Consider the following 25,075-nt stretch of genomic DNA (forward strand, 5'->3'; position numbering starts at 1 on the left):
AAATATAAACAAAAGAAGAAATGAACCTCCCCACGCGATGGGCTGCGACTTTGACTGATTGAGAGTCCTCCATCCGCCTGCTCCTCCGTCTTCCTCCCAAACCTTTTACCTTTCTTTCTTTCCTCTCCAAAACTAGCGAGCAGAGATTTCAACCTCTCTCTCTAAGAAGCAGCGGCTTTCTTTTCCAAACGCAATCTGCAATTTAATCAAACAGCCACCGAATTTTCTGGAATCCGGTCAACGAAGAGATGCTTCGGATTTTGATCGGTCAACGCCAGCTGCTTACCTGAGCTCCAACAGACCCAACAGCGATGATGTCCTCCGCCTCTGTTTCTGTATGGCTGATTCTGCTGTTTGGCTTCTTGCACCTCCATAAGCTCGCTGCCAACGTAGAAGGTATGTCTGTGTCTGTGTGTTTTTGAATTTGGGTGTGTTTGGTTGCGGGAATTGGAATGAGCTAATGAATGAATGAATGAATGATTGGATTTGAGAGGTGACGCATTGAACGCGTTGAAGACCAATCTAGCTGATCCAAACAATGTTCTGCAGAGTTGGGATCCGACTCTCGTCAATCCCTGCACCTGGTTACATGTCACTTGTAATAGCGAAAACAGCGTTACTCGAGTGTAAGCAAACCCAATAAACACCTCCTTTTCAATTCAGTTCAATTCAATTCGATTCAGTTCAGTTCAGTTCAGTTCAATTCAATTCACTTGTAACAGCGGAAATAGCGTTACGCGAAGTTTTTAACATTTTTGCTCCACCCAGTGATCTTACCAATGCCAATCTCTCTGGTCGACTGGTGTCACAGCTTGGTGTGCTTTTCAAGTTGCAGTACTTGTAAGTGTGTTTTTCGCTCTGCTTTTTTGTTCGGGTCTTATCCAACTATTCCATCACTGTGCATTCGAATTGAAATTGGTATTGATACATGACGAATGAATTTCACTACTGCATTTGACATTATTGAAACACTCTTTCTTGACGAATGAGTTCCTTCTTGACAGGGAACTCTTCAATAATAACATAACAGGAAACATTCCCGAAGAGCTTGGGGGTTTGTCAGACTTGGTGAGCTTGGAGGTTTGTCAGACTTGTTGAGCTTGGATCTTTACTTGAACAATTTACATGGTACCATTCCAGCGACACTTGGCAACCTTGCAAAACTGCGTTACATGTATGAACCCCCATCCTTTCGTTAGATAAAATCTGTCGTCTTTCTTTTTCATTCGATATGCTATTCTGCTGTTTTTAATTGTTCCGTGGGAGTGACTTTCTTCCTTAAAGTCCATGATAGCATTTCGGCTTAACCCAATATTGTGGTCTTGAATTTAGACTTTTTCTAGGAGTGAGTCCTAAACGGTATAGGGCATTAACACCAGAATATTTACAGAAATATACTAGCAATAGAACCCGCACGATGTCCCGCGTTTTAAAACTATGTTAAACATGTGCAAATATATTAAAATCTAATTATATCCATATCAAAGAAATATCTATTAACATCCTCATATCCAATAAGGAAAAAAGATATATATATACATGTATGTACGTAGGATATATCACATATTAAAATCTGTCTACGTCCTTACCAAAGTCTTTTTGCATCCTTATGTGTAATAATGAACAAAAGATAGGTATTTGAAGAATACATTACATAGAAAAAGTTGTGGATTAAGTTGTTCATACAAATACAATCACATAAAAATATATTCATTTTCCATGTTCCAACTCATCACACTACATTCAGTACTTCACTCTTCTTTCTTCTTTGTTTTTCTGTAGATGAGGATGTACATTTTTCCTCAAGTAATCTGTTCAAGATAAATACATTGGTTAGGCTTCTGAATCATATGAGCCTTTAACTGGCTTACAAAAATGCTCATTTTTCATATGAGAAGGACAACCAGTTTAGAGTTTCGAAAGATAAATAAAAATTCCAATTCTCACCAAGAAAAAAGAGCCGAAGAAATACAATGGGTTTTAGGGAGATACGAAGTCTTTACCAACTAACAAATGAAGTAAATCATATTGTTCAATACTTGAGCTTCCAATTTAGTACACTTACATCTTCAATCTCTGACAAAACAAAACAAAAAAGGGAAAAATCATTTAGTACACTTACATCTCTGACACAACATGTTTAAGATGCATGAACCCAACTAAATTGCTTCACCGTTCACCTATATCCTCGGTGCTATAAATTCGAATTAAAAACCAGTAAATAAAAGTGGTTAAGCTAAAACCCTCACTTCTCATTACATGTTGAAATTTCTTTAACCTCGAAACCTACTCCCACTGTGTTACTTTTGTAGTGCATACGCTACAAAAACCAAAAAGAAAATGCTGCAAAGGGGAAATTGGAAAATCATACCACCATCAAACATTGCACGGAAGGCATCTGAAGAAGCAAGCAGGCGAGTTCTGTGAGCATACCATCTACCTGCAATTGGTCAGTAAACAATAAAAAATTTAAAGAGGTCCTTTATGTTAACAATACAATCACACATGCTAATTGAATACTCTATAATTAAGAAAAAGAAGAGGAACTCACGATGTGCTCCTTGAAAACTGGCGAGAGAGAACTGGAACTGGGTTGGAACACCCCAGCCTTTTCAGCCTCGTCATGAAATAATTTTAACAATTCGGTCAAGCATAAAACCATCTGCCAATTATGGTTTTTGTAAATTATGTAGAGCAAAAAATCTAATAAATAGTGTAACAATAATGGAAAACCTCACGAAGGATTAAGAATCTTTTTACCTCTGCCTGTGGACAATCTTTTTTACTCCTATGCAAGGCGGTTGGGATTCATGAGTGTACCTGCCCTTCTAAGATGCAAAATATAAGAACATGATGTAAATGTCAGAAAAATAGAAGATCACATTTTTTTTTTTTTTTCAAATGCAAGAAAAATTAAATCACCTATATAAAAATATACAAACTCGGTAATGTACAGAAAAATTCCAAATTGCAAAACAGTAAAATTCAACACAAAACCAAAATAACAAGAAGGTATATTAAGTAGCAAAAAGTATTTAAATTATAGGATTTGAGAAATTTTAAGCTAATGGGAAATTCAATAATATTCTTGTATCCAATTAATACTATTCAGGTTTTTATGATATTCTATATAATTGTAAAATTATCTAGCAGAAATTTAAACATTCATTACTTTCTATGTCCATATACAACCCTCAATATATGAATCGACCAATCTGTTAGTTTGCTCTTATGATCTTTAAAAGCATTCCATAAAACCTAAGGTGTTCATGTTGCCGATGATAAAAATGAGTGTAGCACAACGAAAGAATATACATATATATAGCATAATTGTGATGCTACATACTGACCTGGTAGACGAGATGACTTTGTGTTCATTTGGAAATTGGAGTCAATTATTGGGCACCCTGCCTCCAGAGCTTTCAATGGTAGATTGGTGCGACTTGCCTAAATTGACAAAATTTGGCTGGAATTGAAAATTAATATCGAGTCAAGATATAATTCAACTTCGAATTGAAAACACCAACTTGTCTAAATTGACAAATTTTGGCTTGAATTGAGCTAGCAGTTAGGGTTTGAATTGGAATTCAAAAATTTGATGCATATCTTCATATGCAATAAGCGTGTTGTGCATTGCATTTGAATAATTTATTTATAACCCTATTTTTAATAAACAAAATAGGTATCAAAGGGAATGAAATTTGTATTTTAAAAGAACAAAATAAAACCAAATTTCAACAGAAATACAAAAAGATTCACAAAAATTTTGGGGAAGGTTTCCAATATTATTGCACCCTCTACAACTTTATGAAGCATTGAAGAAAACCAAAACCAAATTCCGAAAACTGTAATTAACTATCTTGTACAATTGAAACTACACTGGAAAATGTTAAATCCTTAGGCAGACATGTAATCCAAAATGAAGAGAAATTTGAAAGATTTGAGTCTTACCTAACCAGCGATAAAACAAAAGACGTACAAATAAGGTTTGAAATTGGATTTGAACTATGGCAGCTAGTTCTCTCTGAACTCGAAGCTGGGAATGGAAAAAAATAGAAACATTTTGAGTCATCCAATTCAAATTGCAAACAAAGGGCTGAATTTTCAGACATGCAATCCAATAACTTAGATTGTCCCTACAAATTATTAAAAAATTAATTCCAAAAGAGTATGGTAAAGTTGTAAATAAGTAGATTACAACATTTAAAAAAACGCTCAAAGAGAAACAATTGGGCCTTCAGCTCACTGCGCTTAATCTCTATCCAAGGCAAGACTCTTAAGCATCAAAAGAATTCCTCCATAATTATAGGATGCATTTGTTACAAATACAAGTATCAAACCGTGCATTTTCTTATATTTGGATGTTTGGCTTTCCAATATAAGAAAAGGTTATTTGTCTATTTAATAATTGTTGCAATTGTAGCTATACTATATGTCATAAGTTTAGTCCTACCAAGCAATAGATTGATGTCTAAGAAGGAAAAACAAAATGATATACACATAAATAAAATTTAAAATTTTCCATCACACCATTGTAATTAAATAAAGCAAACACACAGTATCATATCACAATCACAAAAGCAAGGATTTTAAAACGCGACAATATTTAACAACTACTATGCACAGTTTTAAAAAAAATGAGTATAAGATTAACCTTTATAGAACACCTAATTACTTCCAAATGAGATACACAAAATCTGAAATTGCACCTATCCAAAGTTAAAAAAACAAAACTAATTAAATAACAATTAGGCAAGAACAACAACATGCGACAAACAAAATGAAAGCACCATAATCATATCATGGTTGAGAATTTCTAATTTATTAGAATTAGGGATCCATTAATACAACCATGTCACATGTACTAATTTTTTTTATTTGGCCAAAAACAGAAAAAACTGAAAACACCAAATTAAAAAGAGTAGGCAAATGAAGAACATTCACACCCATACTTATCAATTTACACATAAATTTCAATTTTGAATCATTTGGCCTTCCAAAAAAATGTACAGAAATGCAAAAGAAGATAAACAAATTGAAGCAAAGTTATATGTACCAGGCAATTAAGACTCACCCGAAATTGCTATCAAGCTCTGTTGCACGGAATACCTTACAATTGACAGCACTTTTACAAAGGTTTTGAAAGGCTTAGATTCAACTTTCAAATATGTAAGACTCTGAGCTTCAAAACCAAAACAAACCCAACTGCACTTTTAGTTCACCCACCCCGTTGAATAAAATCCAATTCAATAAAACAACAGAAAATTAAACAACCCAAAAATCAAAACAACCCCACTTGTAGTTGTAGCTCACTAATCCGTTGGATTAATTGATGCCAAATTCAATCAGAAAACATACAATTAACAACCCATAAGAGGCATCCAAAAACCCAACCAATTAACCAAAAAATACCACTTGTACTTTTAGCTGAGTATTCCGATTGAATCAGATCTATCATCAAATTTCAATCAGAAAATAGAAAAATTAAGAACAGCCCAGAATTTCCACTCACCTGCTGTGAAACTCATCCCTGTTGAGCAGCAGTAGGAACAAGTAAACTGGGTGACATATACAACTAATTAAAACACTCAACTTTAGCTGCTTCAGCTACATAACAGAAAAAAGTTAATTTAACTATAATTAAGTAATCTGGTTTAAGACTAATAAAAAAGCTTGGGAATTTCAGCTGTAAAATCAGACCTCAAGCAGCAACTCGACAAAGTCTGCGAAATTAGAATCCAAAATGCGATCTTCAGTCTTCCGGCTTCTGTTGCAAAAATTAATCCCACAATCCCCAAAATATTAAAAACTTGAAGTTTGATTTGAAATTAAAAATGCATTCTTTGAAGATAAATTCCAAAAATTCAAAATTATATGCGAGAGAGATACCTTGTTGGTATTCGGAGTTAGAGTGAGGAGTTCTCGAATTGGGAGCGGCGGAGTTCCGTTGCAAATTTTCTTTCCACGGGTGAAGGGTGATTGCGATTTTTTGGCTAGAGGAAATGAGGTTTTAAGATTTTTGGAATTTTGAGAGAATGGATGGTGTGGCTGGTTATGAGACCGAGAAAGAGAAGTCGATGGAAAATGAGGGGTGTTTTCATCCCCTTCGATAGAAAAAGAAGAAGCAAAAGAGTATGGAAAAGAGGAAAAGAGAAAGGAAGCATCGATCACCAACACGTGTAAAAATGGTCCAAACGAAATTAAACAAATCAAGCAGGATAAAATCGGTATCACACTGCTCTATGAACGGTGTTTCAGTTTGTTTTTCTCTTTTAGTATTATATAATTTTAATTTTAAGGGGAAATAGAAAGGAATTCTGTACCCAGAGTGGGTGAGGTGAACTGTCACATCTTGAAAGTTTCCCACATGTACTTTATATACTTTATGGGGAAATAGAAAGGAATTCTGTGAGGGTTCACATCTTGAGTCGGTGAACCCTCACATCTTAGAGTTATGAAGTTATGGAATTCTGAGTGCTCATTGTTCTGTCTATTTTTGTCCATAACTCCATATGTACTTTATGCGCACGCAGAACTCATATACTCTTGTAATGTCTATATAGCAACTAGAAAAATGATTAAATAAAAATAAAAAATTTAATGTCGCAAAACTACTTTAGCATTTTACTAAAGCGTCCCTTATAATTTGAATAATTATCTGTTGAAAATATAATATCTGCTGTTGTTGCGATTATTTGTGATTTAATTAGCACTTTCTGTTCCATGAAATAGGCGTCTATCCAACAACAGCTTGTCAGGGAATATTCCCGAGACTTTGACTAACATCCAATCATTGCAAGTCCTGTGAGTTTCATACACTTTCATCGCAATAAGAGGGAGGAGAGAGAGAAAATCTACTAATTTCTCTATAATCAGAGAATGCAAATAACATATAGTTTTGCCATGGAATGCAGGGATCTTTCAAATAACAATCTGTCAGGGGATATTCCAGTCAATGGATCTTTTTCGCTTTTTACTCCCGTCAGGTTTGTTGAACCCACTTTATTTTTTATCTTTACCTTTTTCCGGCGGTGGCCCTCCCAACGGACGATCTGAATGATGGACTGGCTGTTGGAAATTATATATGATATATTATAGTATATAATTTTAATAATTGAATGAAAATTATTGTTAACCAATTTCTTGGAAAGGTTATGTTGTTTAGGTGTATTCCTTGATAAGTGATGTATGCTTATAGATGAAAAGTTACATCTCTTTAATAAGTAGAAATTGGATTCCATTTAAACCCATGAAACCATTGGTATTAAATATAGAAAAATTAGAGTTAATTTTTACTCTTGAGAAATAGGGTTTCCCCACTTTGTTTCTCTCATGCTTCGTGAGTCAAATTCCGAGTCGTGTCTTGAGAGTATGAAATATATAAAGTTCGCCAGAGTCCGAAGATTGAAGTGCTTTGACTTCGGATTATAGATTGTTGAATCCTGGGAAATGGACGCCTATCGAACTACAAGCACAAGAGTAGGGGCGAAATTCTATCTTTAGGATATTGCATTTATGCAAGTCTCAATCTCCAAGTTTGTCAGTTTTTCTAACTTTATATCTCTAGTTATTTATATTAATCTCATATACTATTGATGTTGTTATTTTCTTTATGATTATTATCATTGGAATTCTTGTGTTATTTTCATATTTTCTAATATTGCTCCAACAATCTAAAGATAGAAATTTTATCCCTATGGAACAATCGGAAATATGAATGTTCTCGATTCTCATATTGAGAGTTTAAAGCTGTGGCTTTAAAAGTCATGGACAACATATGGTGTTGTATTTGATGTGAAGCCTAGAATTGATGCAATTAAGATTTTAATCTCTGATTTAGTCTTGATGATTTAGTTGGATGATATTGTGGTATTATCTGTATGGAGCGGTGTCAATCAACCGCTTGTTTCTTTTGAAAAGTTAAAATTTAAAATTATAACTTTCTGGGCAATGCATCACTTGATAAAAAGACTTGAGCAGTTTGCTTAGGTAATTTGGATCTGGTATGTATATGCATGCTTACGTCTATATGTGTCTGCAAGTTATCTTGAAAGCATGAATTGCATGACTTGTGTGATATGTCTTATGGATAAATTTCTTAATTTCAAAGATTAATATTAATTTTCTACATGCCTGGGCGTTCATTCCCATTCGACCAAATGTGTGAGTTATATATGTGGATTGATTTATTCATACGACGATGCGTCGCATTAACTGGGCATATATTTCTGTGACTAAAGAATTTTTCTTGAGTATTTATAAGGATTGCAACCCTTAAAGTCTTGTACGTAAGAATGAGTTCACTATTTGGGCAGAATCAATAACTATTCGTGAGATATCCATTCAAAACCATGTTAGGTGTTGACTCTTTCTTTCAAAGAGAGGTGTCGGTTAAGGCAAAGGCAAAGCCTATTAAAAAAAAAAAAATTTGCTTTATCTGCAATGCTAAAACGATGCTAGATTTGGTTTTGCCAAAGATCGTAGCAGTTTCGAGAAAAATTTCTTTTGCAGAAAAGAATTACATCTGTATAATCCCTATGTGAAGTTCTTTCTTTGGGAAATAAAATAAATTCCTTATGTCAGTATATAATGCCAAAAGAACTTGTGGATGTAAGAAGGATTGAAGGCAACGATAGAGAAACTTAAACGGTCAGTTTTGTTTCTCAATTAATTACCCGATCATGATGCAATCTTTAATGTTGTGGCTGGACTTCTAAGGATATAGGCTATATGATCTGCAAACTCATTGATTGAATTAGCACATTTATAGAATGATGAGCACTTGCTGATAAAGGAGTAACATGTGAAGGCACTACAAAAATGAGTTTTGCTCATAAGCCATGTTAGTCATGGATAAAACCAAAGCCAATTCCTTTGCAAAGAATTATACACTGAAAGTGTGGGGGTCTTCGTAAAAGGAATGATGAGGCACTGAAATTGATGCTTATTGAGTAAGCATACACAATTAAATTAGACATGATGATGCTTATTAAGCAAGAATATGAATGGACATGTTATGAATTCAATGATGCTGGCTAATTGAGTTTTGATAATTTAAAGTCAAATTACATAGAGGTGGATATGCAAAGGCATAATCTATAATGGAATTGAATACAACCTTAAGGCTAGAGAAATTTACTTTGTGATAATTTAGCCGAGTAAGGGCTAAACACGATGTCCAAATTGTAAAGAGTAATTTGTTTATTAAAAGAGAGAGAATAAAAAGCAGTTATCTCTTATAATGATTAACTTTAAGGTATGAAGAGTTAGAGACATTCTTACAAATACCTTAAATGTGGGGGAAGTCTATTTCCTAGTGTTAGCAAATTACTTACAAAAGTCCCAATATATATATACTTTTGAGGACTTGAAATTGAGAAACAACTACTCTTATATGAAATATAATTTCATCAGATGGATTGTGCACACCATAAGAGTAGTCAACCTTAGTGATACCAATTATTAAAGGTTTGATTAGAGAGTAAGTTGATCATCGAGGGGAATGAGGCTAAAGCCAACACAACTAATGAATTAGCCGAGCGGAAACCTAACTTAGTTGATTGGAGATCCCATGGTCTAAGTTCAATAGGCAAACTAGTTGGGCATGATTCAAAGAAGTTAACACACTATATACCTCATTCTTATGGTGGAAGAAATGTGTTGTCTGGAGAAGTTTTAGGATGTATATTTATATTTAATGATAGTGATATCTTATAAATAAGAGGAATAGAGCGGATTATTCTTAATCAGTAGTCACCTATGTGAGAGTAGAAGTGGGTCGCTTCCATGAGTATGAGATGGCTAAATTCTCTAAAGCTCTCATGAATCCGGGATTTGTTCAGGACCAAAATGAACACAACTGTATGAACCATAATATATTAGGATTAGTGATGTGTATTGCTTATTGTCTCGGTTTACTACTGCGGTGAACAGTTCAAGATTCTATATTCACTGCGTCACCAAGTAAATCCGATAAGTATTCACTAGGGTAGGTTCAAGTCCAAAAGATACCTCTCCCAATGCATCTCTTGTCCGCCTGTACTCTCAAATTCTTCCTAATTTTTCATTCATGTGGGGGATTGTTGGAAATTATATATTATATATTATAGTATATCATTTTAATAATTGAATGAAAATTATTGTTAACCAATTTCTTGGAAAGGTTATATTGTTTAGGTCTATTCCTTGATAAGTGATGTATGCTTATAGATGAAAAGTTACATCTCTTTAATAAGTAGAAATTGGATTCCATTTAAACCCATGAAACCATTGGTATTAAATATAGAAAAATTTGAGTTAATTTTTACTCTTGAGAAATAGGGTTTCCCCACTTTGTTTCTCTCATGCTTCGTGAGTCAAATTCCGAGTCGTGTCTTGAGAGTATGGAATATATAAAGTTCGCCAGAGTCCGAAGATTGAAGTGCTTTGACTTCGGATTATAGATTGTTGAATCCTGGGAGATGGACGCCTATCGAATTACAAGCACAAGAGTAGGGGCGAAATTCTATCTTTAGGACATTGCATTTATGCAAGCCTCAATCTCCAAGTTTATCAGTTTTTCTAACATTATATCTCTAGTTATTTATATTAATCTCATATACTATTGATGTTGTTATTTTCTTTATGATTATTATCATTGGAATACTTGTGTTATTTTCATATTTTCTAATATTGCTCCAACACTGGCTGTTATTCTTCATTTTGCAGTTTTGCCAATAATCCTCGTCTGAATCCATTTCCAGGTTTTTACAACTTATACTGTTCTTGTGATATTAACTCAAATTTGTTTTGAGAACAGTTGAATATCAGAGTACTATACTACAAAATAAGAATATTATTAAACAAATAAAAATGCCAAAACGGTTACAAAATTTTAAGAGACTACGTTGTGACGCATTTGTTCTAAGAGGAATAACAGGCATCCTATTTATAATAAACTATAACCCTAATCTCTAACAAATCCTAATTTTAACGGGCTGACCTCAAATCCTAAACTTATTACTTTCCGGCTGGCTCTGTTTTGTTTCACAGACACTTGTGATATCGACTCTAGTCCATTGGTAGTTAATGTTTTTTCTTGGTGTTTTTCTGTTAAATTTTTTTCATGGTACAACATTATTGTTGGAATCACTGCTGTAAAGATTCTAAGAAGATGCTAGTTAGGAAAGGAATGGATTGAGGATCCGAGGGGATACTCCTAAATTCCTATGAGTGTGAAGAAATGAATTAAAACAATGACATGTGAGAGAGAGTTCATCATATAACATCCGACTTTTAAGGATTTTCATCTCGTTCTGGTTCATGTTGTGCAAATAACCCTTCCTTTTGAACTCTGGTGATTCATATTAGGTGCCGGATTCGGTGAAATAGTGTCCGGATTTCGTATCGGTACGGACGTACCATTACTTTAGCGATTCGGTGGTGAATTTAGTGGTTCATCTGATCATCTCTAATAATTTCTAATCAGATTACAGAAACTGAGAAAAGTAAACGCACCTGTAATTTTTGGAAACAGAGGAGTGAAACAACTGGAATTTTGGGAAGCTCGGTGCTTTTGGTTTTCATCGGGCAGACAAAAAACGAAGAGAGAGAGGAAGATAGAAAATTTTACTTTTGCTTTTTGGATTTAATTCTTTTGATTTGAACGAAATTTCTTGAATTGAGGAAGCAGATCTCTTGCTATCTACAACTCTCCAACAAACCCAATGACTGTGGCTTCCAAGGTTGTTAATTTTCACCTCTTTTTTCGAATTTTCACCAGATAAGACTGTTAGAGATTTGCAATGGGGTGGGGAGATTAAGTGTCTGTACAAGTAGTGAGATTTTTGTGTTAAAATATTAATGATATAAAAAATAAAATTTTTCACCATTTATATAATAACATGTGGTACACCATTTATGTTACGGACGCAAGAAAAAAATTCAATGGAATAGGTCTATCAACACTCTTTTCTTCTTGTATTAATGGAGGGACCCATCTGCAGTGTTGATTTTTTTAGAGAAGATGTAAATAGTCGGTGGCCCATTGCATTTCCCAAATTCCATTTTAATTTGAGAATATTTATATTATTCTTATTAGAAAGTTAAGTGAATTAATTGTTTTTGATTTGTAAAATAATTGCTTACAAATAATCAATTCTATTAAACAAAAATAATTTCTTACAATGAACAATAACTATAAATTATTGTAAAATGTATATGTATTATAAATATTTTTAATTTATATTTTTTAACGAATTGAGAATGAATCAATCTAATATTATATTGTCTATGTATACTCTCTAACGAATAGTACCATAGGTTACAAACGAATTACGAACTCTCACCGTGCCACTAATACTGCGGCTATTGCTGGAGGGGTTGTTGCTGGTGCTGCTTTGTTGTTTGCTGCACCTGCAATTGCACTTGCTTATTGGCGACGAAGAAAATCACAGGATCATTTATTTGATGAACTTGGTTAGTGAACTATAAGAGTAATATAGCTTGATCAAGTTGGTGTTGTAGTTGTTGTATGGGATGCAGGTTTCACTAATCTACGGTCTTTGCAGCTCAGGAGGATCGAGAAATTCATTTACAAATAAATGAACCTGGTTAGTGAACTATAAGAGTAATATAGCTTGATCAAGTTGGTGTTGTAGTTGTTGTATGGGATGCAGGTTTCACTAATCTACTGTCTTTGCAGCTCAGGAGGATCGAGAAATTCATTTACGACAGCTCAAAAGGTTTTCTTTGCGCGAGCTAGAAGTTGCGACGGATACCTTTAGCAACAAAAATATTATTGGTAGAGGTGGATTTGGTAATGTTTATAAGGGATGCTTAGCAGATGGAACTCTGGTTGCTGTAAAAAGACTTGAAAAGGAGAGAACCCAAGGTGGGGAGCTACAGTTCCAAACAGAAGTTGAAATGATTAGCATGGGTGTCCACTGCAATCTGCTTCGTCTGCATGGTTTTTGCATGACACCAACAGAAAGGCTGCTTGTATATCCTTATATGGCTAATGGAAGTGTGGCATCATATTTAAGAGGTACTCATCCAAATTGTTTGCTGCGTTGATAAATCTTTTTGTTTTCACAACATTAAATTTTTTATGGATTTCATTGATAAAATGAATTTAAAAACCCGACCAATTTGGTTTGGAGTATCAACACTGATTTCTTTTAATATTTTTTTTTCCTTCAATTTAAGTTACCTTCTCGATGCTGATTTATTTATTTTTGTTTAATTTGAAAAGAATGACAAGATGACCCTTTTTTGGGTAGGACAGGTGGTATGATATGCGTTAGACCACACTACTTTGTTGCTTATAATTTGAAATTCTCCTCTCATAGTATGTGGATATATTGTTGTAGATCGTCCAGAATGACAACTTGCACTTGATTGGCCAATAAGACAACGCATTGCATTGGGATCTGCAAGAGGCCTTGCTTATCTACATGATCACTGTGATCCAAAAATTATTCACCGTGATGTGAAAGCGGCAAACATATTGTTGGACGAGGAATTCGAAGCATTTGTTGGAGACTTTGGGTTGGCTAGACTCATGAACTACGAGGATACACATATTATCACAGCTGTACGTGGCACAATTGGTCATATAGCACCAGAGTACTTTTCAAATGGAAGGTTTTCCGAGAAAACTGATGTTTTTGGATACGGAGTCATGCTTCTTGAACTCATCACTGGGCAGAGGGGTTTTGATCCTCAGCTTGCGAGTGATGATAATCTCATGTTAGTTGATTGGGTATGCACTTACGTCTTTTTGTTTGTGTATGTAGCTAACTTATTGTTATATGCAAGATTATTTCCCAACAACATTTGCATGAGGTCCACCTTCTGATTATATATTATCATTCTAAATCTTCCATAATATCTTTCATATTTTATATCAAAAAAGACATAATGTTGTTGAAATTCAACGATATTCTAGCTTCAATCTATTTTGTGTCCCTAAGTCCAAATCTTGGAAATTATCAAAGTTTCAATACTCAGATTGTTGTAGAAATGTTATATAATGTACTGTAAATTAGAAGCCTCTCTCGTTACCAATGTTGCTTTTTATTTTAGCTGAAAATAATGGATCTCCTTATTTAATGATTTTATTTCAAACCGCTAATCTCTTATGACGTTCTAAATCATTCTGTATGGAACATTTCTGCAATAAGTTTAGTTCTTTCTAAAGATACTTTAAAAAACTATTGCTCTTTATATAGCTGCCAAGTTCCTGTTTGATTAATGTATAAATCGCTTGTCTTTTTTGGCCGAAATGTTGAAAGCAGTTTGAATCATGGATCGAAGAAAAAAAACTAATTAGCTTTTAGAAAATAAGTATGGTTTAATTAGCTTTTATTAGTTAGAGTTATGATTAAGCTGTGAAGATTTATTTATCTTTATGTATAACAGTCTAACGTTTAATTTGTCAGAGATTAATTTTTACGTTTCCTTTGTTACTATTATTGTTGCTTCCTTTGCCAATATATTGGCCTTGCTGTGATTTCTTGAAGAATTTGGCATATGTTTCTTGAAGAATTTGAATTCATCATCTCTTTATTCTCACTATCTTGGCCTCTTGCTTCTTTCTATTCTCCCTATTTGCATCTTTGTCTTATCTTTGCATCATACCAATATTTGAATGACGGTACATTTTTGTAAGAAGTTTGATTTTCTGGAGAAAACGGAGAGAACAGTGGCCCTTCAAATTTTGAACATTACATTTTTCTCTCCTAGGTGCCCTCAGCTTTTGTTTCAAATTGTAGAACTAGCTGACATTTTCCTTATTATTTTGACTAAAAAAATTAGGTCAAACAGCTACTGAAAGATCGGAGGTTAGAAACACTTGTTGATTCTGATCTAAATGGAAACTATATTGACGATCAAGTAGAGCAGCTGATCCAAGTAGCTCTACTATGCACACAAGGCTCCCCAAGGGAACGGCCCAAGATGTCAGAGGTTGTCCAAATGCTAGAAGGCAATGGTTTGGCTGAAAGATGAGAGGAGTGGCAGAAAGAAGAGGTGTTCTTGTGAAACCCCGTCCCTGGATTTCATTATTTAAAATAAGGTATTTTGTATTCCTAGTTTTGACGCATTTATATGTGTGGGGTTTGTTTCTTTTTTTGTTTTTTTGAAAATGGGTAAAATACGAAAATGCCCCTCCTGTGCTAAACGGGATTTTACATAGACGTATTTGATTCTTTTGTATTTTTCTATTGTTCTTGGCATATTTAGATATTACATGTAACTATAAACGCGCAAACGGATTCGAGTTTGAAATTCGAATGAGAAGGTTACGAATTTTCTAAATAAAATGACATTTTGGTAAATTAAAGTGGAACTTTCTGGAAGCCTGGCTTCCTTTTTCTTCTTCCCTGTGTGCAAAACCGGCAGCTTTGCTGCTGTGTTCTTCTCCTCTTTAATTCTCCTTCACTCCAAAAACTTCATTGAATCATAACATTTTCGTACGGCAATGAAATCACCCACGGTCGAAGCCTATGTATTCGTAGCGCAGCCCTTTTCATTTTATACCAAACCCATATGCTGGAACCAAGCGTGCCCATATGTTGAAGCCCTGAAGCTTTGACGATTTACGTAGTTTTTTTCGCCGATTCTGGCTAACCTCGCTGGGGATAGGTCTCGACCCAAGAGAGAAAAATACTCCCCTCTTTATGCGCTTCCAGGATATGTAAGTGGATCTTCCGAATTTCAAGTTTCATTTTTGAACAAGTTTGAGATTTATGTGTTTAACTTGAATTTCCGGTGTTCTTGTTGAGGAGTTGTGGTGGTGACATTGATTTAGCTAAGTGGTAGATTGATGAACAACTTTGGAGGAGTTTGGAGGGCAGGACAAGAACAAGAAAAGGTACATACTTTAATTTTATTGAATTGTTTGTAGTCTTTGGTGAATTGTTTGTAGTCTTTGGCTAAAAGAGGAAGGATATGGGTAAGCTAACACATTGAAATAGAAGTTAAATATGATGCCTGGATAGTTTGGGATTGCCCTGAAATTGTAAATTGGATTAAACGAGTATGGGTTCTACAATGCACAAAACTTGTTCATTTTGCAGAGAGAAACTATGTTTCAAGTAGCCTACTTTGGCTCTTGATTTCTATGTCCTTGTGAGTTCCTTTTGATCTAATATTGTGTGTTTTGAAAATAGACATGTCCGTGATCAAAACCCTTCTGATTTCACTTAATTCTGTTGTATTTTGATTGATCAAAAATCATGTCCAAAGTTGAGTCACAGGGCTGCCAGACAGCAGCAAGTTTTGTATTTCCAGTTTTGGGACTCCATTTTATAGTTGGAATAACTTTCAATTTAGGGCTCCGTTCTCTACGACTATTATATGATTTTAAAGTACACAAAACAAGCCTCCAAAAACCATTTAAGATGGTACCATTTGGTTCAAATTTGAGTGTTCATTATGAGCTTAAACTTGGTTGATCAAAGCAGTTACATGCAACTTTTGTATAGAAGAAGAGTGTTATTTCTACATTATGCAATTCTTATCCGAGTCTTTCTTTAAATTACTTTGCTTTATACTAGTGTTGTTATTTGAAGTATAAGTTGTACTAAAATAATGCCTATGCTACACAAGTTAATAAATTGTAATTACTCACTTCCAGCTTAAATTGATTCCTTCCAGCTTAGTTCCGTCTGATTTCTGATTTTTGAATTTGTGCTCAGTTTTTTGTTTGTTGAGATTTTCGGCCTACGGTCTGATTGACGTTGGGTTTGCTGGAGTTTACAGGTCTATGTGTGCCGCAAGCAAAATCCTTTCATTCATATGATCTTCTTGGGTTTCTTTACCTTCACAGCAGCTTACCTACCTGGGTCAGTAATCTTAAATTGATTTCTTGATTTCTGTTGTTGAATGTTTATCTTAAATTGATTCCTTCCAGCTTATTTCCGTCTGCTGATCTTTTGGCTCCAGAATACCATATGGAGACATATCATCTTTCTCTTCTCTCTCTCCGTCTGTCTTTCTCTCTTTATGAGAGCTGTCTTTCTTTGTTTAGGTGCGCACCATCAGGGGTCGGGCCGTGATTAAATCTTATCTTTTTGCTATATTTCTTTTACTTTTGAGTATTATGAGGGTGGGATTTTAGACTTATCAACGACAAAAAAAATTGCTTTCATTTTATAGGAGTGAAAGATTTGATTTTTCACGCATTTATCTTTTAATTTTATTTGTTTATTTAGTTTTCCCAATATTTTGGGTGAAATTCTACCCCATGCATTTGGGTCTTAGTCTTTTCTAGGCCAGTTGCTAGAAAAAAAAAAGGCGTTTTAGAGAGAGAAAGAAGACAGCTTGAAAAATTTAGTATCTTGAAGTGATAAAGCAAAGAGATTTCCAAAGTTAATCAAATTGTTATCGTCAGCTTGCTCTCTTTGGATTAATTGATGTTATAATGCATTTTGAAGCTTAAATTATGGATTCCTTTTCTGTGGCAAACCTTGATTTATCAGTGTATAGAAAAAAAAATATCAATTCATTTCAGTTTAAATATTTCTGAAAAGTTAGAGATCGTTTTATTAGTTACGGAAAAGTTCAACATCTGCTGAGCACGTTGAGCGTTTGTAAATTAGCCAAATTATAGGGTCATGTGCAGGTGTTGTGTTTAAAACTTCTTTTTTTTCGTGAGTTTTTATTAAGCTTTGTGACTTTTTTTTTGTATCTGTTGATTTCTAAATTACTATAATTAAGAACAAGATTAGTGAATTTATAATTTGCTGCTTAGCTTTACACGATCCTTGAATAAACTGTGGAAAAAGAAACAAGTTTTGCTGAAATCAATTTAAAGGCACAATAACAAAGGTACTAAAAAAAAATCTATTGGATGATGTAATTTGGTTTGGCTTCTTTCACCTCCACAAGCTTGCTGCCATTGTCGAAGGTATATCTCTGTGTGTTATGGAATTTGGGAGTGTTTGGTTGTGGGAACCGGAATGAACTAATGAATGAATGAATGACGAAACATTCCCGAAGAGCTTGGGGGTTTGTCAGACTTGGTGAGCTTGGATCTTTACTTGGCAACCTTGCAAAACTGCGTTTCCTGTATGAACCCCCATCCTTTTGTTAGATAAAATCTATCGTCTTTCTTTTTTATTCGATATGCTAATCTGCTGTTTTTAATTGTTCCATTGGAAGTCCCGTGAGTTTCAAGATTCACAAGAAGGGAACATCCAATCATTGCAAGTCTTGTGAGTTTCATACACTTTCATCGCAGTAAGAGGGAGGAGAGAGTGAAAAGTTACTAATTTCTCTGCCATCAGAGAATGCAAATAACATATAGTTTTGCCGTGGAATGCAGGGATCTTTCAAATAACAATCTGACAGGGGATATTCCAGTTAATGGATCTTTTTCGCTTTTTACTCCCATCAGGTTTGTTGAAGCAACTTTACTCTTTTTCTTTACCTTTAGGGACAAAAATAACAATCTGACAGGGGATACACTTTCATCTCAGTAAGAGGGAGGAGAGGGTAATATAGCTTGATCAAGTTGGTGTTGTAGTTGTTGTATGGGATGCAGGTTTCACTCATCTACTGTCTTTGCAGCTGAGAAGGAACCAGAAGTTCATTTACGACAGCTCAAAAGGTTTTCTTTGCGCGAGCTACAAGTTGCCACGGATACCTTTAGCAACAAAAATATTCTTGGTAGAGGTGGATTTGGTAAGGTTTATAAAGGACGCTTAGCTGATGGAACTCTGGTTGCTGTAAAAAGACTTACAGAGGAGAGAACCCAAGACGGGGAACTACAGTTCCAAACAGAAGTTCAAATGATTAGCATGGGTGTCCACCATCGCAATCTGCTTCGTCTGCATGGTTTTTGCATGACACCAACAGAAAGGCTGCTTGTATATCCTTATATGGCTAATGGAAGTGTGGCATCTTGTTTAAGAGGTACTCATCTACATTGTTTGCTGCGTTGATGAATCTTTTTGTTTTCACGACGTTAAAATTTTTTTCGATCACATTGATATAATGAATTTAGAAACCCGACCAATTTGGCTTGGAGTATCAACACTGATTTTTTTTAATGTTTTTTTTTTCCTTCAATTTTAAGTTACCTTCTCGATGCTGATTTTATTTCTGTTTAATTTGGAAAGGATGACAAGAAGATCCTTTTTTGGGTAGGATGGGTGGTATGATATGTGTTAGACCACATTACCTGTTGCTTGTAATTTGAAATTCTCCTAAGTATGTGGATATATTATTGTAGATCGTCCAGAAGGACAACCTGCACTTGATTGGCCAATAAGACAACGCATTGCATTGGGATCTGCAAGAGGTCTTGCTTATTTACATGATCACTGTGATCCAAAAATTATTCACCGTGATGTGAAAGCTGCAAACATATTGTTGGATGAGGAATTCGAAGCTGTTGTTGGAGACTTTGGGTTGGCTAAACTCTTGGACAACAAGGATGCATATGTTACCACACATGTATGTGGCACAATTGGTCATATGGCACCGGAGCACTTTTCAACTGGAGTGTCTTCCGAGAAAACTGATGTTTTTGGATACGGAGTCCTGCTTCTTGAACTCATCACTGGGCAGAGGGCTTTCAATCCTCAGCTTGCGAGTGATGATGATTTCATGTCAGTTGATTGGGTATGCATTTACGTCTTTCTGTTTGTGTATGTAGCTAGTTATTGTTATATGCAAGATTATTTCCCAACAACATTTGCATTTCCTTAGTAATTAGCTTTTAGAAAATAAGTTTGGTTTAATTAGCGTTTATTAGTTAGAGTTATGATTAGCTGTGAAGATTTGTTTATCTTTATTTATAACAATCTAAGGTTTAAACTGTCAGAGATTGATTATTGCATTTCCTTAGTAATTGTTACTATTGCTGTTGCTTCTTTTGCCGATGTATTGGCATTATGTGATTTCTTGAAGAATTTGGCATATGTTTTGTGTCGATCCTAATTTCCTCATCAACTCCTTATTCTCGCTATCTTGGCCTCTCGCTTTTTCCTATTCTCTCTATTGCATCTTTGTCTTCTCTTTGCATGATATCAATATTTGAATGACGATACATTTTTGTAAGCAGTTTGATTTTCTGTAGAAAACTGCGGGCCTTCAAATTTTGAACATTACAACACATTTTTGTTCTTCTAGGTTCTTGCACCTTTTGTTTCAAATTGTAGAGCCACCCGACATTTTCTGTTTTATTTTTCCTAAAAAAATTAGGTCAAACGACTACTGAAAAATCGGAGGTTGGAAAGACTTGTTGATGCTGATCTAAATGGAAATTATATTGACGATCAAGTGGAGCAGCTGATCCAAGTAGCTCTACTGTGCACACAAGGCTCCCCAGGGGAACGGCCCAAGATGTCAGAGGTTGTCCGAATGCTTGAAGGCGAAGGCGAAGGTTTGCTTGAAAGATGGGAGGATTGGCAAAAAGAGGAGGTGATCCGCCAAGATTTCAACACTATTCATCATCCAAGTACTTGGATCATAGACTCACCTTCTCCTAATTTTGTGTTGTACTATTTTTGTGTGTTTGAAGAAATGGATAAAAACAATGACATGCGCAAATAATATTAGGTAACACTGCTACTGGGGCTATTGCTGGAGGGGTTGCTGTTGGTGCTGCTTTACCGTTTGCTCTGACATTAAGGTATTAAGGGATCAAGAGATCACTACGTGTCATTCCAACATGGGTATTCGAGCTCTGTCTATCTTGTTTAGAGTATCGTCAATAGGGATACCTCTGATATCTTTGAGGATTTATTTAAGACCAGCTGTAAGGTAAGACCCAAACCTAAATATTTGAGTTTAAACAAAATAGAAATGCAATCTAGTTGTGGGACTTTTTGGTTTTGTTGAACAAAAAATATTTTCTACACTAAAAGGGTGGGAGATTGAGTTAGGCCTTATAATGGGCTAGCAATAATATGGTTCAACTTCTTTTTTGATGAGAATCTAACCTAAGGACCTCTCGGTTATATGTGAAGAGGAATACGACTAAAATGTAGTAAAAGTTATATCTAATGGTTGGACTTAAACCTAAAAAGTTTGGCTTTTGACCCAAGCTAAACCCAAATTTGGGTTTGTATTTCCATATTTGGCTGACCCAAAATTTTGGGGTCCCTACCTTTTTTATTTACTCAAAAGCAACAGGCGAATGATTTATTGAAGTGGCTGATAGATGGGTCCCTCAACTGACAGGGTCCCAGCTGCAAAATGGTAACATTTTAAGGAACTACGAGCCGTTCGATTTTTGGGCCATTGGTGATCAACGGTCTTGGTTAAAATCCTTTTGTGCTTTGCAATCTTTAGATTTTGATGTAATTGTTCTGTTCATAATTTTTTTTTTTTAAATTTAACAATAAAATAAAGTCAACTGTTGAAATTTAAAATTCAACGTTAAAATAAAAAAATAATTTTTTTTAGAACATATTCACTTTACTATTGGATGGTGTGTGTATTGACGTTTGGTTGGTTGTTTGTATATTGAAGATTGGTTGGTGTGTGTATTAAAGTTTGATTGGTTGGTGTGATTTGTTTGGTTTTGAAATTTTTGTCGAAATTTAATTTTTTTTTAACGTCAAAACACTTGTCAAATTAAATTAAAATAATATAATTCGAAAGTTCAAAAAAAAAAAAAAATCTTTTTATTCCGAAATTTGGATCTTGATAGTTGGGTGATATTCACTGTTCATAGACTTAAATTCTGTGTGACAGCTTGTTCCGGATTTTCGAATCGTAGGGGTGAAATGACGATTTTGCCCCTATTATGGTTGTTTCGTTGTGTGGTTGTTTTTGGGTGTTACTTGGCTGGTTTTGGACCACACACACACCACACTCACTCACCCTCTCTCCCTGCCCTGTCCCGAGCCCTGTCTCTCTCCCATTGCTTTTCTTCTTGTACGGACAACAACCAAAACCATTGAAACCTTCACAGATCGAGGAAACAAATTACATATTCGTGCTCGTGAGGTCCTTGGGAGTTCAACCATACCCATTTCAGGTAAGGATACCTTCGTTTTCACGTCGAACTCGAGATACCCCGATTTGGTCACTGTTCATGCACACGTTAATTCTTGTGTTTTTGGGAATTTCAAGCTTGTAGGAAGCTTGGTGAGGTCCTTAGGAGGCTCGGGGTGGTTCGTTTGAAGGTTTTGGACGTCGCGATCGTGAGTTACAAGCTTGGCCGGAGTTGGTGGTGCTTTCCCGGTGAGATTCCGTGGGTTTTAGTGCTTAAAAGTGGTATAGATCTATTCCTCTTGTTGTAAGCTTCATTTTGGCACCAATTTTGTGAAATTTGGTTGAAAAACGAAGAAGATACATGGTTTTAAAGTTTTCCCGGTTTTCCGGCCCCGGAGTTTGCCCGGAGAAGACGACGGAATATTCTGTCAGTTTGGACGGAATATTCCTAATGGCGTTAACGGAATCCGTCAGATTTAATGGAATATTCCTGAGGGCGTTAACTGACGCCGTCAGTGTGCCAGGCACGTTCCTACGAGTGGGCGGCGCGTGTGGCCGTGCCTTGGCCGGCACGTGCGGTGGCAGAAAATTTTTCTAAAAATATGGGGATGTTCCTGAGGTTAAGTAGATCACGTTGGTGTATTCATACACCTCATTTGAGCATTGTATGAGAAGTTATTTTGTGATGTTGGTTATGTGCTTTAAAATTAACGTTTTTATAGTTGTTTCGCATATAGGTGAAACCTATCATGAGGACGAGCGCAGTCACTCGAGGCAAGGGGGTTACAACCCTTCTACATACCAGTGAGTGGGCTTTTGGTTTTCCGTATATACCTATATACTTATGCTTTTCCCAGAAAGTGAAATGAAACGTTTATACACTTATATGCCATGCTTCTTGTTTGCCATTTATTTACGCATTATTAGTCGCATATGTATATATGTTTGGTGCTGCGGACGCACAGGTAAGTGCCAGGTGAGTTATGATTTATGTTTATGTTCAGTAGTGATTTGAGATGCATAGAGAGCTCATAACTTGCACCCCCGGTGTTAGTGCTCCCGCCCAGAGTTGAGCACAATCTTTCAAGTGATGTTCACCTCCCGCACCACACGCTCGTCTTGGATCCAAGTTAGGTGCACAGTCCAGTCGTACAGACCACTTTAGGTGGTTTCGACTCGTAGGTGACCCGCGATTAGTCGCCCAGCCTTCACGTGATCGTAGCACTTGAGCGTACTTATTATACACCCAGTCCTGTCGTACAGACCACTTAGGTGGTTCCAACTCGTGTGCAGGTATAGTTAGTGAGTTGGAGATTTGAGCTCTAGATTCAGCCGTACAGGTCACGTTAGGTGACTCCGACTGACAGATTGCATGGCATTGATTTGACATTACCTGAGCACTTGCATTTTATTTCGAGGCATTTGGCATGGCATATTTCTGAGCATGACTTATATATATGTATATTCTATTTTTCTGGGAAGTATACAGGTTTTACGGCGATGGGTTAAAATCTCGTTTATGAAATGGTTTTTGAAAAGCTTTATTTTTGCCCACTCACACTTTTTGTTTTGCGCCCCTCTAGGTTCTAGTTGGCTAGTACTTGTGGTGGCTCCTCAGAGGATTTTCCCCGCATATCTGACAGATTATCACCAGTGTAGGGCCACCTTTGGGTGTGTTTATGTAGTGTTGTTTCTCCTGGACTGCATTAGGTCTTTGTGCTCTGAACTTTGTTTTCACACTTACGCTTGCACATGTATGTTCTTACTTTGTGTAAAGCTAGTTTTTTTATTTATTCGTACTTTTATTATTATTTTATTAGCTTCCGCACTGTGCACATGGTTACTTTACTTCCACGTGACGGCCAGCATGCCCTAATCTCGATCGGGGTGTGTCATTCCGTCTTTTAATAGACTAAATATTTGGGTTTGGGTCTAAGAGTTGGAGCTGGTCTAAGGACTTTAATGAAATCTTTTTATTCCTAAAAGAGTATTGCCTCATATGATAAAGTCCCTATAGTATAAATCCTAAGTTTGAAGTTTACATAATTTTATGTGATAATTTCATTAGAAGTTTAGTTAATTTAAATTGATTTTATTGTAAAATATTTTTTGTGAACATTATTACCCAAAAAAGTTCAAAATTCTCGAAGCCAAATCTTATTCTTTAGAACTACAATAGCTTCAGTATTGGCTATGTCATGGTCTATTATTTCTGATCAGAATCAAACTTGGACTCTTTGCAACCCTTGGTCAACTAAATGAGTTATTAATTAAAAGTATTGTTCTAAAAATTTCCGCCTAGCGCGCTTAAGCCCCGCCTAGGTGCTAGGCGGCTGGTCACCACCCCGATTAATGCCTAGGCATTTCAAAATTAAGAAAATAAGCCTAGACCTACTGAAGACCTGCTAAGACCCGCCCAGGTTGCTGCTAACTTAGATAAAAAATATATAACTTTCATTTTGCATTTATTTTTTTCAATAAATTGTAAGAGACTTGCTGAATACTTAAATGAACACATATTATATGTTTGTTTCCCATGTTTTTATTATGTTCCAATAGCATAATATATATGTCATTTTATTTTGTAGTTCATAATGAAATTATATATATTTTAAGTATAAATAGACATTTATTTACACGAAATATAATAGATATAATTAAATCTGCCTCGTCCGCCTAGGCACCTGCCTGGATCCCGCCTAGCCACCTAGGCACTAGGCCCAACCAGCTGCCTTACTAGCGTCTAGCGTCTAGCGTCTTTTAAAACCTTGATTAAAAGTAACTTAATAATAATTTCGTTTTCAATTTTTTATTTTTAGTTTTTACTTTTCTATTATGAAATTAACCAAAATAGTTCATGAAATTAGTATAATTCATCAATTTGGTTCCTGTGATTTGAAATTGCTAGAAGTGATCCCTGAGTTTGTTAATTATCAATTATTTTAGTCATTCCATTAAAAATATCCATTAAATAAGGATCAAATGATAAAAACAACCTCAATTCAATAAACAATTGGCCATAATAATTTGGCAAAAAATTGAAGATAATTTTGTATTTTTACAAAATAATCAAAATAATTGAAGATGAATAAAATCAGAAATCTCACAACAAAGCGAGGAATTCATAACAACTTCAGGAATCAGC

At 35.3% G+C, this 25,075-nt stretch overlaps 1 protein-coding gene and 1 pseudogene across 1 annotated transcript; both read left to right on the forward strand.

Annotated features, from left to right (window-relative positions):
• On the forward strand, window positions 1–16,793 carry LOC125476758 (annotated as a pseudogene).
• Window positions 16,794–17,859: 1,066 nt separating this feature from the next.
• LOC125476753 (BRASSINOSTEROID INSENSITIVE 1-associated receptor kinase 1-like) lies at window positions 17,860–20,642 on the forward strand. Its single transcript, XM_048583257.1, is given in 5 exon segments — window positions 17,860–18,051; window positions 18,145–18,897; window positions 19,217–19,608; window positions 20,191–20,446; window positions 20,548–20,642. Coding segments are annotated over 4 exon segments (1,353 nt in total). The 5' UTR covers window positions 17,860–18,051; window positions 18,145–18,272; the 3' UTR covers window positions 20,628–20,642.
• Window positions 20,643–25,075: the final 4,433 nt, after the last annotated feature.

The sequence above is a fragment of a genome, unplaced genomic scaffold, assembly GCF_019419815.1.
Source record: "Pyrus x bretschneideri cultivar Hongxiangsu unplaced genomic scaffold, Pyrus_bretschneideri_v1 Contig2, whole genome shotgun sequence".
Taxonomy (NCBI): Eukaryota; Viridiplantae; Streptophyta; class Magnoliopsida; order Rosales; family Rosaceae; genus Pyrus; species Pyrus x bretschneideri.